Source organism: Aythya fuligula, chromosome 5, assembly GCF_009819795.1.
Source record: "Aythya fuligula isolate bAytFul2 chromosome 5, bAytFul2.pri, whole genome shotgun sequence".
Taxonomy (NCBI): Eukaryota; Metazoa; Chordata; class Aves; order Anseriformes; family Anatidae; genus Aythya; species Aythya fuligula.
The window spans coordinates 36,359,904-36,375,208 of record NC_045563.1 but is presented as its reverse complement, the minus strand read 5'-3'; the positions used below and the strand labels follow the sequence as shown (position 1 = coordinate 36,375,208).

At 46.5% G+C, this 15,305-nt stretch overlaps 1 protein-coding gene across 6 annotated transcripts in view; it reads right to left on the bottom strand.

The window, feature by feature from the left end:
* Positions 1 to 15,305, bottom strand: part of SLC8A3 (solute carrier family 8 member A3) — a 95,289-nt gene that overhangs the window by 62,736 nt on the left and 17,248 nt on the right. For 4 of the 6 annotated variants that reach the window (XM_032188614.1, XM_032188616.1, XM_032188615.1 and 1 more), the window contains exon 2: positions 12,411 to 14,222. The exons of 1 other annotated variant lie outside the window; for it this stretch is intronic. In XM_032188614.1, coding sequence (XP_032044505.1) covers positions 12,411 to 14,176 — 1,766 coding nt within the window. In that variant the 5' untranslated portion in view covers positions 14,177 to 14,222. The remainder of the gene's footprint in view (positions 1 to 12,410; positions 14,223 to 15,305) is intronic. One more of the 6 variants, XM_032188618.1, reaches the window with a different exon arrangement.

The following is a 15,305-nucleotide window of genomic DNA, read 5'->3' as shown; positions in this document are numbered from 1 at the left end:
GAGGAAGCTGCTTCTTTCTTCACTTCAAGCTATAATAAGTTAAAGACAGTGATGCCTAAAAAAGAGCAGATGGCTTCCCAGTGCAATCTGAAGCGTTCATAAGCAATGGGTAGTGCAAGGAGGTAGGCTCCAAGATGCTGTAGTTTTGGGGCAGTCTGAGCAGAGAGACCAGTAGGGAAAAGTACGAAGCAGGAAACAGTCCCTCCTTCCCTTGGCTTCCCTCAATAAGGCTGGAAGCTTCTTCTGTCAGTGGCATGGAAACAGAGAGATAAATCTGAATCTGCTTCCAAGACATCCCCACTGACTGAGAAGTCCTGGCAGCAATGTTGGCCCCACAGCAAGACACCAAACCTCAGTCCCACATTAGGGGAGAACAGCAAGGCTCCACGGTCCTGAGCAACTAGCTTTCATCCATTTCTCTTTATTGTTACAACCACCTTGTTCTCCATCTGCCTTTCTCCAGAGTATTTAGCAACCCACAGCTAAGCTCCTTCTCAAGCCATGGAAGTACCCCCACCGTGGCCCCACAGGCCTGTGATACCCCGTATAATCATCCCCAAGGAGAGAACAACTCCATCTAAACACACCTCTGCTCCACCTTTGGTGACTCACCCCCGAGACACCAGTCAAGGACATGCACTGGGATTCAGATCACTCACCTTTGGGGACAGCACAACACCCTCCTGCCTCAAACAGGGCAAACCTTGCTCACTTCCCCCACCACCTCCTCACAGTGCCTTCCCTTCCCTCTCCCCTGCCTTCATCTCATATTCCAGAGGCATCTCGCTTACTCAGAGCTCCAGCATTCGAGGGCAGAAAGAGGCTTTGGGATTGACAGCCAGCAGCGTAACAGCATTGACAGCAACTACAATCTCGTGACAGGTAGATGGGTTTAATTATCCGCGTGGGTGGACGAACCTTCTGGGAGAGCCGTCTGGAGCTGCCGAGCTGCAGAGGGTTGGGGCAACACAGCCCTCCCTGAGCAGCCGTCACACCTGAACAGTAGGGGCGTCCCTTGATCATGATGCTGTTTCCCCGTGGACCTCCCACCAGGAAACTCCTCTACATGATTTCCTGAGGCTACGCACAGTCGTTCTGAGGCCTCACCTCACCCTCCCTCTCTGGTTTTGTGGAGGTTGATTTAAGCTGCTGACAATAAATTGAAATTGCAGTATCCCATGGAAAACTGCTACGTGTTGGCCAGGTTCAGTGTTCCTCACTGCCTTAAGCCATCTCAAATGCTGCGGAGGACTTGGTGAGTGTTTCATTGCAGAGGTGCTAAACACACAGAATAACTATTTCTCTCCCCAGAGCACACCAACTCCTATTAAAATTTTACTATCTGGTGCAGGAAGGTAGGAAGGACACGCTGCTTGCTCTGCAGCTCATTCCCTTCAGCACACCTGGTATCACATCAGAATGTTGTTACCCAACAAACACCAAAAAAGAACAGGAGAAGGAAAATTCCCAGCCCATCAAAACCCCCAGGAAGCTTCAGAGAGCAAATCCATCAGAGAGGAGGGCAAGGCAGAGGCAAGCAGCCCCGGCCAGAGGGTGGGAAGGGGTCTGTGGGGCCGGCGTGCCGCTAACAGGTTTATTCTGCTGGCAGGGATCCCCTTCGGCAGCAGGCGGGTGAGCGCTGCAGCCCAGCGAGCTCAATCTGCGCTAAGCAGATTAGTTCCTTACCGGTGAAAGGTTCTGGGCAGCGGCAGAGAGTTGCTCACCATGTGACACGAGGGGGCTGTCATTACGTTTCATAGATATGATATAATTATACGTTCCCTGGAGGGTACTTCTAATTGAATTATAGGGTGTCTCACAAGTATTCTGGGCAGCGGTTCGAGGAAGCTCTCGCCGCCCAGAACAAGATAGAGATACCCTTTAATTCCATTAGATGTACCCTCCAGGGAGTGGGCTGTTACGCTGCGCAGCGATTTGCTCAAAACCCATCTCCCCCCACCAAAATTGGAAAGGAGGTGCCCTTAGCACAAGTCCTGTTGTTGCTGCGTATTTTTCCCTTGGGACTCCTCTGCAGTCTTGCCACCCAGTGAAACTCCCCGGCCTCCAACCCAGGAGAGAAATCCCTCAGCAAGGGCAGTCACTGTCCCTTTTCTGGGACTGTTCCCTTTCTGGAGGGGACAGTGGTCCTTTCCGGCTCACTTCCCAGAACAGATGCAGCACTGCTCAAGGCATCACATGCCAGGCTAGATGTACAAGGGAGGTCTCAGCCTCCTTTGAAGACCCCTTCTCAGTCTTTCCTAAGACAGTGAGAGGAAGCCCAGGGGTTACCAGGCGTGCAGCCTGCCTGAACTCTTGTCCTGCCTTCCAACACAGCTGCAAACAGCTACCTGGGACAGAGCCACCCTCCATCCTCTCTTCTGGGGGCTGTGCACCAGCGAAATCACCCCACACTTCTCTCCTGCTCCAAGACTGCTGCCTACAACTCACTCAGTCAGCAGAGATGTCACAGCTGCTATGTTTTGTTTTGTTTTTCTGCTCTGTACCATACAAAGGATGGGATAATCAGGCCCCTGAGCCTATTATTTTTTCCGTCACCTCAAGGGAAAGCCAGCACCAGCTGCCCACCACAAGTCGAATGACCTACTGAAGCTGCCATCAGTTGTGACTCCTACAGATCGCGCTCACTCCCATGTCTTACACCACCCCGCTTGTCAGGCCACAAAAAGAGCAAGGAAGACAGCTATGCCAAGGACTAGCTAATTATAGAAAATGAAGATGTTCCCATAGGAAAGGCAGCACAGTCACGGCTGAGATAAAGCACACGGCTGCTCTCACTGGTGCGCGAGCAGCAGCCAGGAGCCCGACGCGCTCCACCCTGCCCAGCGTGCAGGTATTGCTCTGCAGCATGCAGCTGATCAAACTCCAGGAGCCCGGCTGCCAGGCAAGCAGTTATTGCTCATGCATAGTCCATTTACTGTGCTTTTGCATTATTCACAGCTCTGCCCACCTCCGGTGGTGTCAGCTAACAGGACACATCTGTGAAAAGCTGCCAAATCACACATTTTCTCTCCCCAACTCCACTACAGAAAGAAAAAAATAATACTATGAGTTATCAAAGCTAACATTACCAACCCCAAAATACTTTGAGCATCTTAAAGAAACACTTGTGATGTCTTAGAAAGAGACAGCTCAGTACGTATTTACTCTTGCACAGCCAGTACGTTGTCCCTGGCACCTTCTTGCTCACTAGCACTGCAGCCCAGTTATCTGTACTAAAAAAGGCAGAGATAGAAGTATTAAGCCAACATGATCAAGCAGATGAAGTAAAGGAGAGGCTAATTCAAGAGGAACGATGGGTACAGCAAAGATAACAGGAGGGGGAAATTCTACATTAAATATTGATGGCTTTATCACACTTTAAGGGTAAAAGCAGAGCAGCATGGTGCCTAGGTGGTGTGTTTTTTACAAGGGTAGGACCTCTTTGGCTTGCTTATCTCATGGAAAGAAGCACAAAGGCACAAAAAGTAGCTCCTACTGCATTTCACTTTGACAACATGCCTTTACATGGAGTACTAGAGAGGCACCGCTGTAAATAAACCATCATGACACACTCGCCATGCCAACGCTGCAAAGGCAGGAACAACCACTCCTGAAAGCTCTGCTTGGCCAGCTCAACAATAAAGAAAGAAAAAAAAAAATGTAAGTGTTGGAGGAGATCTTCCACAGTCTAACTGAGAGACCAAAAGATCAGAGCCACGGCTTTTACATGGGGAACAGCATTCAAGCCCTGGGCTGCTTTCATACCCAGAATGTCTCAGCACCAATACTTGGGATGAGCTTGCAAGGGGAAGGGCTGGCCATTGCTCCCGAGCAGCTGGTGTGCATCTGTTCCTGAGAGCAGCAGGACATGGTGGAAGCTGTCAGGATGTGACATCTGGAGCAGGGAGCTGAATTTCCAATCTCTCTCTTCACCCGCTGGGGGAGGCCAGAGACCAAAGGAGCCCAGGTGGACATACACAGCTACACACGAGGCTGGGAAGTGGAAAGGGAGCTTTGAAAAGGCACTGCAATCTGCCCTGCAGCAGGCCTGTTCAGGAGAGGGGAGGCTCAGTGAGGACAGAGCTGGCAGATGCTCAGGCTGGTTGGGCTCACAGGGTGCAGTCACAGTGCCACACTCCATGCGAGGCTCATCAGACTTCAGGGCAGCTCAGCAGACATCTCCATCAGCCTCCTAAGGACAGGTCCTGCAAACCCTGGTGAGAAGAACTGGTCCTGTTTCCAGGTGTGATGCTCAGGCTTCCACCACCCTGCCCTTCCAGCCTAAACCACCCAAACAGCCCAGCTCTCCGAGCAGCCAGTGCTTGTGCTATGCCAGGACTGGCTCCAGTTGAAAAGCTAGCAGCAAGAAGTGCTGGCACCCAAGCAGAGACTTGAGGGGCCTCATCTGTCAACAGTCCATCTGCCAAGACAGCTGTAAATACATACCAGCCCAGATTCCTCCCAGCTTTAAATCTGCTGTTTTCACTGAAGCTAAACAGAGGATGAATTTGGTCTACGGTACTTACAACAGCTAGAGTGGCAAGTTCTCTTATCATCACATTTTATCCTGCCATGAGGTAAATAAGAAAGAAGCCACATTGCTAGCAACAGATAAATCACCTCGCATTTGAAACAGCTGCCCTCTTTCACCAAGGTCAGCTTCTCCTATTTAGCCACAACAGAAATGTGCTTGAGGACCCCTGGTCAGGGAGGCTCTAGGCTCTGCCATTGCTGTTCAAAAAGGGTAAGCCCATGTTTGACTCAGAAACCTTGCTGGCACTCTGATCTGTTAGAAGTCACAGATACATTAAAGTAATGCTGTAATTAATGGTCCCACTGTGGGTTAAAAAAACAACAACAAACATACTCGCACTAGAGCAATGTACAGTCTGTCAAGTCTTGCCCCCAGCGTTTTTTCTCAGCCCTGAGGCTGCGCTATTTAAACTGTGGCTTCTCCCCCTATCTGTGAGCAGGAAACAGAAGTGATCTGTGCCTCTGCAATCCCATGTGTAAAGTGTGTGTCTGTAGGCCCCTCATTCAAAGGTGCTTCATGCAGTACTGTGCGAGCCAGTATGAGTAAAGGAGGCAAAGCTCACTCAACCCATGGTAAACTTGTTTTATGTTGGATCAGTTCTGATCTGTTCATTTTTAAATCCAAAGCTTGGTTGCGTTGTTTGGCATGATGAATTTCCCTGTGTTTGCTCTAAACTAGGAATATCACCAGTCTCCCAGAAGCCTCCCAGAGCTGCCCCTCTACAGGTCTCCTGCTTCAAGACTCCATGAGGTTCCCAGGGACTCCCCTGCTAGATCAGAGCACACCAGCTCTGTGAAGCCTAGTGCATGCCTCTCTTTTGAGCTGAGGTCCCAGGCTTTCCTTGTTTAATGCTGTTACATAAATTCATACAAATGCCTCCTCTGATGGCCAAGAAGTCACAGCCCCTCAGGCAGCATGTCGTTTATCCTTCTTCGTGAACTGATGGCAAGAATGTCCACTCGACACCTGCCAACAAGGCTATCTGGGAAGGTAAAGGTCAGCTCAGGGCTCCTCTTCCCAGGATGGTGTCACTCTCTCACATTTGTAGGGGATGATTTCACATACGCTCCAGGAACAGTCGCCTGATACCTTGTGCAAATCCCCTGCAGGTCACACCAGCTAGACCTCGCAGCAGGTCTAATGCAAAAACTCAGCGAGTGTGTGTGTAAATGACTTCAGTTAGATTAGAACTACTGCTACTGTTAAAAACATTAATTTCAGAGGAAGAAATAAATACAACAACCTTTCACAATGTAGTGGGGTTGTGGTATTGTTTTTTTGTTTGTTTTTAACTGGGACCAGCTCTGAGACTGTCAATATCAGTAACCAAATCGGGTCACTGAAATATAGAAGAAATACGTTGCCTGGATTGAGAATTCGGATGGACAGGTCTGATAACTAGCCATGGGGAAAAAAAAAAATGCTCTTCTCCTTTCTCTTCATTAAATGAAGCCATAGAGCAGTGTTGGAACTTCTCCTCTGACTGTTCCTTGTAATGCCACTATCTCCTTTTGAGGACAGCTGCTACTGCTCTTCCTTAATCTGGATTAAAACAGGAATCAAGAATTTTCAGTGTATGTGAAGGTAGAGCAAGAGAAAGCCAGAAGGAGCTCATTCTCTGATGGGAGCAAACTGGAGAAGTGTTTGGAGGATTCACTAAAAGTTAAATCTCAAGAGAGACAAAATGGGAAGGATGGTGTCCTGAGAGAAGGAAATGAGCCTCACACAGCAAATTCTTATCACCTGGAATCCCACTAATTCAGCCTTAACTCTTCGAGAGCTGTTCTACATCAAGCCCAGAACATCAGGATCAGTGCAGAGTGTAGGAGAGCTGTGGAACAGGAGTTCAGACTAGATTATCAGAATAATTTCATCATGACCTAGGTCATTAATTTGTGTCACCACAGCTGCCATAGATAACCCCGGGTCTGCAGATTCAGTACACCTTTATGCCACACGACCAAAATTTAATTTAGGAAAATGAGCACCCAGAATTGCAGTTACTGTTGACAGCTTGAGGGGGATAGGGAGGTATTTCAGCTGCTGCCTCTATCTGTACCAGTCTGCTGCCTGATAGCAGGGGAGGTCAGTGAATCTGCATAAATTCGTTGTGGTTTTCAGTAACAGGAAATTACAAGCTTGATGTGCACAGACCCTCCTCTGGACAGTGCATAGGCCAGCGGTTCAGGGAGATTGGTTTTATTCCTGTCTTTGCCTCTGATCAGCTGGGTAATCCAGAGGGAACAGAAGTCACCTTCTCTGCATTTCCCCCCCACACTTGCAAAATGGGAATAACAACCCTGATCTCCTTTGCAAAGTTAGACCTACTGGTGAAACAACACAGAGAAGAGCTTGGTGTCACTAACAGCATTTCCCTCAAAAGGCTGCAACCATGTCTGCGTAGGTGATCAGATTAAAAAATTAAGTTGACAGTTTCCTCAAGCACTGAATGGCAAAAAGGAATGACAACTAATTACACCAAGCCTCAGCATGATGTCCTTCAAACAAATGACCACCATTCACTTTTCTCCACTGCCACCTTTCCCACCAAACAAGGGTGGCACAGCACACAGGAGAGAAGGTGGCAGAAGCAGACATGGAAAGGCAGTGTGCAACTTACAACCTCCTCTGCAAATCATAAAGGCCAAAAGTAACCAAAGCCTCACCATCTATCAGGGCAGCCTAAACCCGTTTGTCTCCAGCAGTATCTGTACTAAAGGAGGAGATAGCCCTACCATAACTGAGAGCTCTGCCTAACACACACAGATAAATGGCTCTAGGTTTCCACGTGCTACCAAAGCCATTCTGACTTTGCAAAGAGGTTTTGCAGGCTATTTAATGCCAGTTTAACATCACAGCTTCTCTCAGCATCCAGCTTCTCCCTGAGCCATAGACAATACACAGTATGACAGACTCAGGGCAGATGGCTACACCTTCAGTAGACTGCAGATGCTGAAAATAATGAAGCAACCAGCAACATAGGCAAGCAAAAAAATAGATTTGTTGGCCTGATCTGTTGATCATTAACTGCAGTAAATGCCACAGCAGAACTCTGTCACTCTGTCTTCCAGCTTGTGTTCTCAGTTAGCTAGTGGTAACTTGTGCATCTTCCTAAAATTTCTGAAGCAAGACAGATTTTCATACGAATTTAAATGGCAATTTAAATTAAAGTTTCTTCTCTTGCTGGGAGTTCCCTTTATTATGCAGAAATAAAAGTCTTTAAAAAGAAATTCACTTTTTGCTGCTGGTCCTTAACGATTTCTGCATTGCTTGGACATGATAAAGCAGCTTGGTCAATCCTCTTCTACATTTTCATACACCCAAGAAATCAAAGCTTACTTACATGAAAAGTTATTTAACAGAAAAGTGTTTGGTCATCTTGCAAATAAACAAATAAATAAATAAATAAGATTAAAAAATCTAAGTTTTGGACTTGATCCTTCAAGAGTTTCGTTTTAGTCAACAAGAAAACCAGGAGTCTGCTTCAGCTGCTTAGGTCATACCTGAGCCTCATTGGAGCAGGAGTTCAGAAATAACAAGTGTAATGAAAAAGCAGCAGCCTTATCAAGAATTCAAAACCTGATCAATTCCTTTCTCAACAGATGACAGCATTCAAGATTACATAGTTTGATTTATAGCTATCCAACACCCATACACATCCATACGCACACACTGCATATGACCATATTTCATTAATAATGGCACTGTTTTGAGCTTCCTCATCCCAACCTGCTTTCTTTGTGCTCCCACCCAAACGTGAGTAAGGAAACTTTGACCATGTTAGTCTAGAAAGAATCACAGAGGCAGTAAGCAAGAGCCGGTGGCAGGATCTGTTTTCCTCTTACTCTGTAATTTATGCATCAACTCAGCTTTTTTTAGTCCCTCATACTTCAGGGAAAGCCTCTTAAAAACAACCCTGATATGGTTTGTTTTATCTTATAATGTTTAAGCAAAGGCCCCTTCTCCATTTAGTTTTAAGGGGAAGTGCTCACTGTTATCACCACTGGCCCTGGGATTTGGTAGATGGCAGTCTCTCTCCAACAGTTTGATCTCAAAGATGCTGTGTAAACCAATGCCCCTCAGATTAATTAGGGCATTGCTACATTTAAGGAGGCTGACCTAAAATCTACTTAGATTGCCTGCCACTGCAGAATGCAATCTGAAGGCTTTTAATTCATATGTCAGAGAATGAGCTGAGAGTAGACTGCAGCCTTTACCCTCCTCTGGCTTATGCTGAGCAGCATTTCTTTGTGGCTGCAATCATAGCATACATGCATAACCACAGTAAAGCTTAGCACTGTCTTACATCGCTGCATGAGGTTTCCCATGCACTTGCTTCCTTCTTGAGTCAAAAATGTTATAAAAGTGACTCCACAAGGAGAATGAATAGGCTAAAGTAGTGAAGGAGGCAGAAGCCCATACTGAGTACATAAAAAATCATGAACAGCTCACACACCAGAGCAGAAACCCATGCTCACATTTCATGTTCTCTACGTAAGGATGTAAGCAGCCAGTTGAAGCAGGGAGCACATACCTCTCCTTGCTTTCTGGCCCCCTGTCCTTATAACTGTCTCCTGAACATCGTTTCCCTACTGTTCCTCCTGTTCTGCAAAGAGCTTTGTGGACCCTCAGTCCCCCCTTCAGTGCACAGCAGACCCCAGCACCTCCTGGCAGATCCCCCTCAGTGGGGAGGCGTTTCAAAGGCAGGCCCTGAAACATTCAGCCAGGCACAACCTTGGCTGTTTGGTGACCCAGTGTCTTCATACAGCCTTGTACTGCATAACGCAGGCACCACTCACTCCCACAATGCCCTCTGGAACTACAAAATTGCCCTAAACACCCTATATTCACCTGTCCTCCCAAACTAGGGGAAACCAAAACTAGATGGCATTTGCTGATCGTGGATCTGAATTTCAAATCCAGATCTGAAATGCCTCAAGTTTGTTCACAGCCTGAATAATTTCTCAGAATTATTTTTTCTGCATTCAGATTTAGAAACCATAAACAGGAGGCAGAGATTCAGCTCACCTATCTGCACCTCCAGGTTCCTACAGCTGCCTCCATCCACACTACAGAAAAGAACAGGCAGCACCTGGCCTGTGTTCAGTGAATTTAAAGGCCAAGGGATGATTACCAAAAACTGTCTTCACATGTTTCCAAACCAAAAGTCCATTCCCAGAAGATCTGGACAGTTAAAATGCAACCTGGGAGTGAATAAAGGCAGCTTGCTGGCCTACATGTTTAGGCTTATTAATTTGAGCCATATATACCCATTCTAGTTTCAAAATAAATACATCTGTCGTTCCCATGGCCTATGAGCCACAAGGGGTGCTAGAGCTCCCCTGTAGCTGGAAAACTGTTCTCAGCAGCCTCCCGACAGGGAAGTGAAAGCCCTGTTAATGCATTAAGTGTAGGCACAATTTTGAGTACAGCACACAGGTTTTATCTGTGCTCTAGGGCATCTTCTCTGGGACACAAACCACAGTGCAAAGCATCTGGCATGTACTTGTTTTCTGGACTGCCTTCATTTTCATTACAGCTTGTCCTACAGGGATGCACATGATCCTGCTGAATCATAGAATCATAGAATCATAGAATATCCTGAGTTGGAAGGGACCCTTAAGGATCATCAAGTCCAACTCTCGACACCGCACAGGTCTACCCAAAAGTTCAGACCATGTGCCTAAGTTCACAGTCCAATCTCTTCTTAAATTCAGACAGGCTCGGTGCAGTGACCACTTCCCTGGGGAGCCTGTTCCAGTGTGCAACCACCCTCTCTGTGAAGAACCCCCTCCTGACGTCCAGCCTAAATTTCCCCTGCCTCAGCTTAACCCCGTTCCCGCGGGTCCTGTCACTAGTGTTAATGGAGAAAAGGTCTCCTGCCTCTTGACAACCCCTTACGAGGAAGTTGTAGACTGACGAGGAAGTTGTAGACTGAATGTGGCTTGTTTTAACCCAAGTGAAGCAAAAATGCAGTTACGCTCTGACCTTCTGTCACACTTTTCAAAGACAAAAATAAGTCTTCATCAGCAGGCAGATAAAAGGGAGTACAGTTTGGAGTAAAATGCCTCATGGCTCTATTCTCTGGTACCCCAAACCTGCTTGCCAAAATTTGCTACCCAAATCCACTGATGGATCTTGAAGTATTTTTTTTCTTCAAGACCTGGCTGGAGCATGGCAGTACTCATTATATGAAATAGAATAGAGTAGTTCAGTTGGAAGGGATCTTCAAAGATCATCGAGTCCAACTGCCTGACCATTTTATGGATAAACAAAAGTTAAAGCATATTATTGTGGGCATTGTCCAAATATCCCTTGAGCAATGACAGGCATGGGGAACCAACCACCTCTCTAGGAAGCCTGTTCCAATGCTCGACCACCAGTAAATAATTTTTTCCTTTTATCTAGTCTATTTTAGGTAGTCTCCTCACAGGAGACTGTATCCACACAACTGACCTCTTCTTTTCTTTCTCTGGAAAAATTAGCTCGAGGCTCAGTTTAGGAGACAAACCTGCCTTGCCCACCTCTCTGAAAAGGCCAGATGAGGACAGCTGATCCTTCTCCATCTCTGGTTGTGGCTGAATCCATCCAACCAGGAACTCCTGTTGCTTTAATAGGGAAGGACATGTACAATCAAGCATCAGGACTGTGGATATTAGCTGGATTAAGTGGTTTAGTGGGCTAAGGCAGAAGGTGATACTGAATTAGGGCATCCCTACTCCATAGCATTTAATGTATTAACATCCTTTTGGGTACTGTAAAGGGAGGCTTGGTACAAAGATTTCCTTTCTCTGATGCCAGTTGCAAGTCTGCACAATTCTTCCTTTGATGGCTCAAGCGATTAGGTGTTAACAAGAGGAACCTAGGCACTTAACACTAGGGAGTTTTAGCACCAGGTTCACACCCCCTCCCTCTCCCTGCTCAACCAAGGGATTTTTCTCATTCCCCACTAATGTTAACAGCAGGTACTTAAAGCAATTAGACATTATCGCCTCTCTGGTCTTTATTACTTCCTAGCTTCATATCAGCTACTTTGTACGCAATAAAAGTGCTGAATTAACAGGACTGGTGCAGACTATTCTGCTTCCCTTCTTTATTCTGTATGAAAACACTGGGTCATGGAGCCACGTGGACAGACTGAGAGCTGCAGTGCTTTAGACCATTATTGCCAATTGCCATGGTATTTTACAAGGAGAAAAACCACAGGTAGTAAAAGAATAGACATAGGAAGATCATAGAGAAGGTGACATGGGGAATATGGGTAGACCATGGGGACATAAAGGCTGGAAGGATTGCACAAGTCCAGCAGAACAGCTTGCAGCTGTGCCTATGCTGTGAATTAGGTTACACACAGATCTGTGAGTTGCACAGACAGCCTAAGGACACAGGTATGTGGTAAGGTATGTGTTGCTCATGTGAAAATAATGCCCCATACCTAATGAGCAGCTCTTGCTTGCCTGGGAATAACTGTTGTCAAGTTTTCATCTTGGGATAGCAAGAAACTCCTGTGCCCTCCAAGTTTGGTTTGCAAAAAGAGGCTTTCCCATATTTGCCCAGCCAGTTAAAACCTCCCTCTTTTTCTTTTCCCTCTACCTTAACTCACCATTAACCCATAGCTTGAGTGCAGGATCTCAGAAAATGATGTATTTTCATCCTACCCCCTGCAGTATTTCTAAGCCTCACTTTGTCATTCCCTCTCGGGAATGACTCTCCTAAATCCTGCTGTCGGTTCTTGCCTGAAAGAGGTAAGTAGAGAAATTGAAGGAAAGCTGAAGAAAGGAGCGGGTCCCTCGTCAGCGTTCACCTGTAATGGAGGCAAAATATGGGGTTAAGCACCAAAACTAGACCCAGAAACAGAAATGAATGGGGTACTTACACAGTTTCATCGTTCTTGAACTCCAACTCCCCATAAGTGTCTTCAAAGTCTTCTCCACCTCCTTTTGCTGTCCCTTCTACTGTCCTAAATGGCACTATGACTGTACCCCGAGCACCTGATGTCCTTAGGACTTTGACTTCCATCACGCCAATGCTCTCACTGACATGTATAACATCACACTCAAACGTGAAGATGCCAGCATGGTCATCATCCAGTATAGTCACTGTGGCCACACACGGAGAAGCCAGTATGGCCTTTGGGTATGGGGAGTTACCAAGCTCTGGAGGTTCCTCACTCTCAACCACGCGGAGGTTACTAAGCCGAACAAAGAAATGCTCGTCTTCCTCAAAGATGTCATCATCGATAATTCCCACTGAGAATTCCTTCTGGGTCTCCCCTGACTTCAAGACAACAGTCCCCTCTGTAAACTCATAGTCAGCACCAGCATTGGCAGAGCCATCCTCTGTTTTATAGTCCACGTAGATGGTCTTGGACACATCTCCTCCTTTGCGCACCACTGTCAGGAGAACAGCACCACAGTTCTCAAGACACTGGTAGGAGCACGGGTCAAAATAAATTTTGGAGATGAATTCCTCAGGTTCATCTGGCCGCACCTCGTGCAAGCTGGTGCTCTTCTTGGCTTGCTCAGCTGCATGCTTCTTCAGAATATTGCCAGCTCCTGTCATCATTCTGGTAGCTTGAATGCGATAAAAGGCTCTGCTCTTTTGCTGATGAGACAAGGCATAGTAGTTAGCCATTTCTACCAGCTGGTCCAAGTCCTTCTCTGGGTGTTTTTGCTTCAGATCCTTAAGGATTCGGATCATCTCTTTGCGAGATTCATCTACCTCCTTCCCCTCCACAGTCACTAAGTTTCCATCCAGAAAGTGGGAGTTCATCATCTTGCCATCCATCTCAATTCCCTTAGGGTGATCGCCTTCTGATTCTATGATAATGCCCCTGTGCTTGTCAGTACGGTACTTTTTGTGCATGTACTTATAGAAAAGCAGGCGTCTATCTGCTATCCAAGCCAGAAGGACACAAAGTGGAAAGAAGAAAAGTGTGAGCAGACCTTCCCAGACCTGAACCACACCCGGAGAGAAGACAGCAAGAATCATGTACAACCAGATGTAAGCAAAAATGCTCCATGCAGCTGTGACAAAGAAAACTCTCAGGTGTTTTATCTTTCTGGTTTCCCCATCGGGGATCACGTAGACACAGATGGCAATGATGATAAACATATTGAAAGCAGCGCTGCCAACTATTGTGGATGGCCCCAGGTCTCCAGCTATGAATCCATGCCCGCACACTTCTATCAGAGATAGAAGAATCTCAGGAGCAGAGGAGCCCAGAGCCATGAGGGTCAGGTTGGAAACAGTTTCATTCCAAATCCGAATGGTGGTTGTTGTGGTCTCTCCATTGGGTTTCTTAATTGTGATTTCTTTCTCTTGCGATGTAATGACCTCTATAGATGCCATGAAACGATCTGCAATGATGGAGACTCCAAGGAACATGTAGATCAGTGCTACAAAGTACACAATAACGCGGGCAATTTTGTCCCCAAGGGATGGGTTTTCTGGGTACCATATTGGCAGGATAACACCCTCCTTGCAGTCAAAAGATCCTGAACACGAGCTGTTTTGTACTGAACTGGTTGAGTCTCCCGTCAGGCCAGCATCCACCTGCAAACCATGCAAAAACAGCACAAAAGTAACCAGCCCAAAATGGAGGAAGGCTGAGGTGAGAGGCTGCAAGCTTAACCACGCCATACACAAGATGCAACTTCCACTGTGTAGATCCAAAAAGGCCGAGAACCTGAAACAAACAAAACAGAGAGGGGGGAGGGAAGCATGAGAGAAAATAAAGATGCAACATTTACCCAAATGCACTTCAGTATCTCACCATGGAAGAGTACTGGTAGAGATGCAAAGGTTGTCTCTCTGTCACTCTGAAGAAGGTATTTAGCAGGGACTCTAACACAGTGCAGCACTTACATGCCCAGCAGATGAAGATGAATTGCTAAAAAAGTGACTCAGAGGAAAACTATGTAATAGCCTGTGCTTGACCTACAATGTATGCAACAGGAGTACTGAGTGCTCAGCTGCCACTCTCCTAATGATGCCACCATGTTCCCCAGAACCCAGGGAATTAGGGACAAGTCAGGGAATCACTAGCAACATAAGAAGCACCATTTAAGGCCAGTGAGCAATTTCAAAATGAAGTTCATTTGTAAGACATAATTCAGTTATGGAGTACCTTGGTGGCCAAACATCCCCATAGCCAGCACCTCCTGATAGGCTGCAGAACGTCCAGAAGGGTTCCAGGGCTACCCTAACCTTCTGACGAGCAGGGCCCCCACATTAGGAGATAAAGATGTCACCAGCGAAATAGGGAAGAGGTCTTGTGCTTGGCAAAGCTCTAAAGGCCATTTCTCACCAGCTTTTACACTCTGATCTGGAGGATCACATTTTACATCAGTAATCCTACCTTTAAAAGGTCACAAAAACCTACAAAAACACCACAAAGACCTATGCTCATGAACTGACAAGACACAGCAAAATGCATGTACCCACAAATACTCTTCTTGTGTCCCTAAGAAAGTGACGTATTTTCAATTACCCTCTAAAATGAAAGTAATCTCTAAGCTAAAATGCCAGGCAAAAACAAAGCAGCTGATTGATGTTTCATGTAGATTTGGGTGTGTCAGTGCACAATAGTGCCTTCTGTTACTTATGGACTACATTGCTGTAGGACTTGTACCAATTAAAATTGGAATCTCAGCCCTTCACTTTCTCATGGACCACACTATTCTCCTTCCTTTACACCCAGCATCAGGAAGAATTTGGTATCAGGCTTAGCTGAAGAACCACATTTGTAAGTCCAGCCACAGCCAAGTAT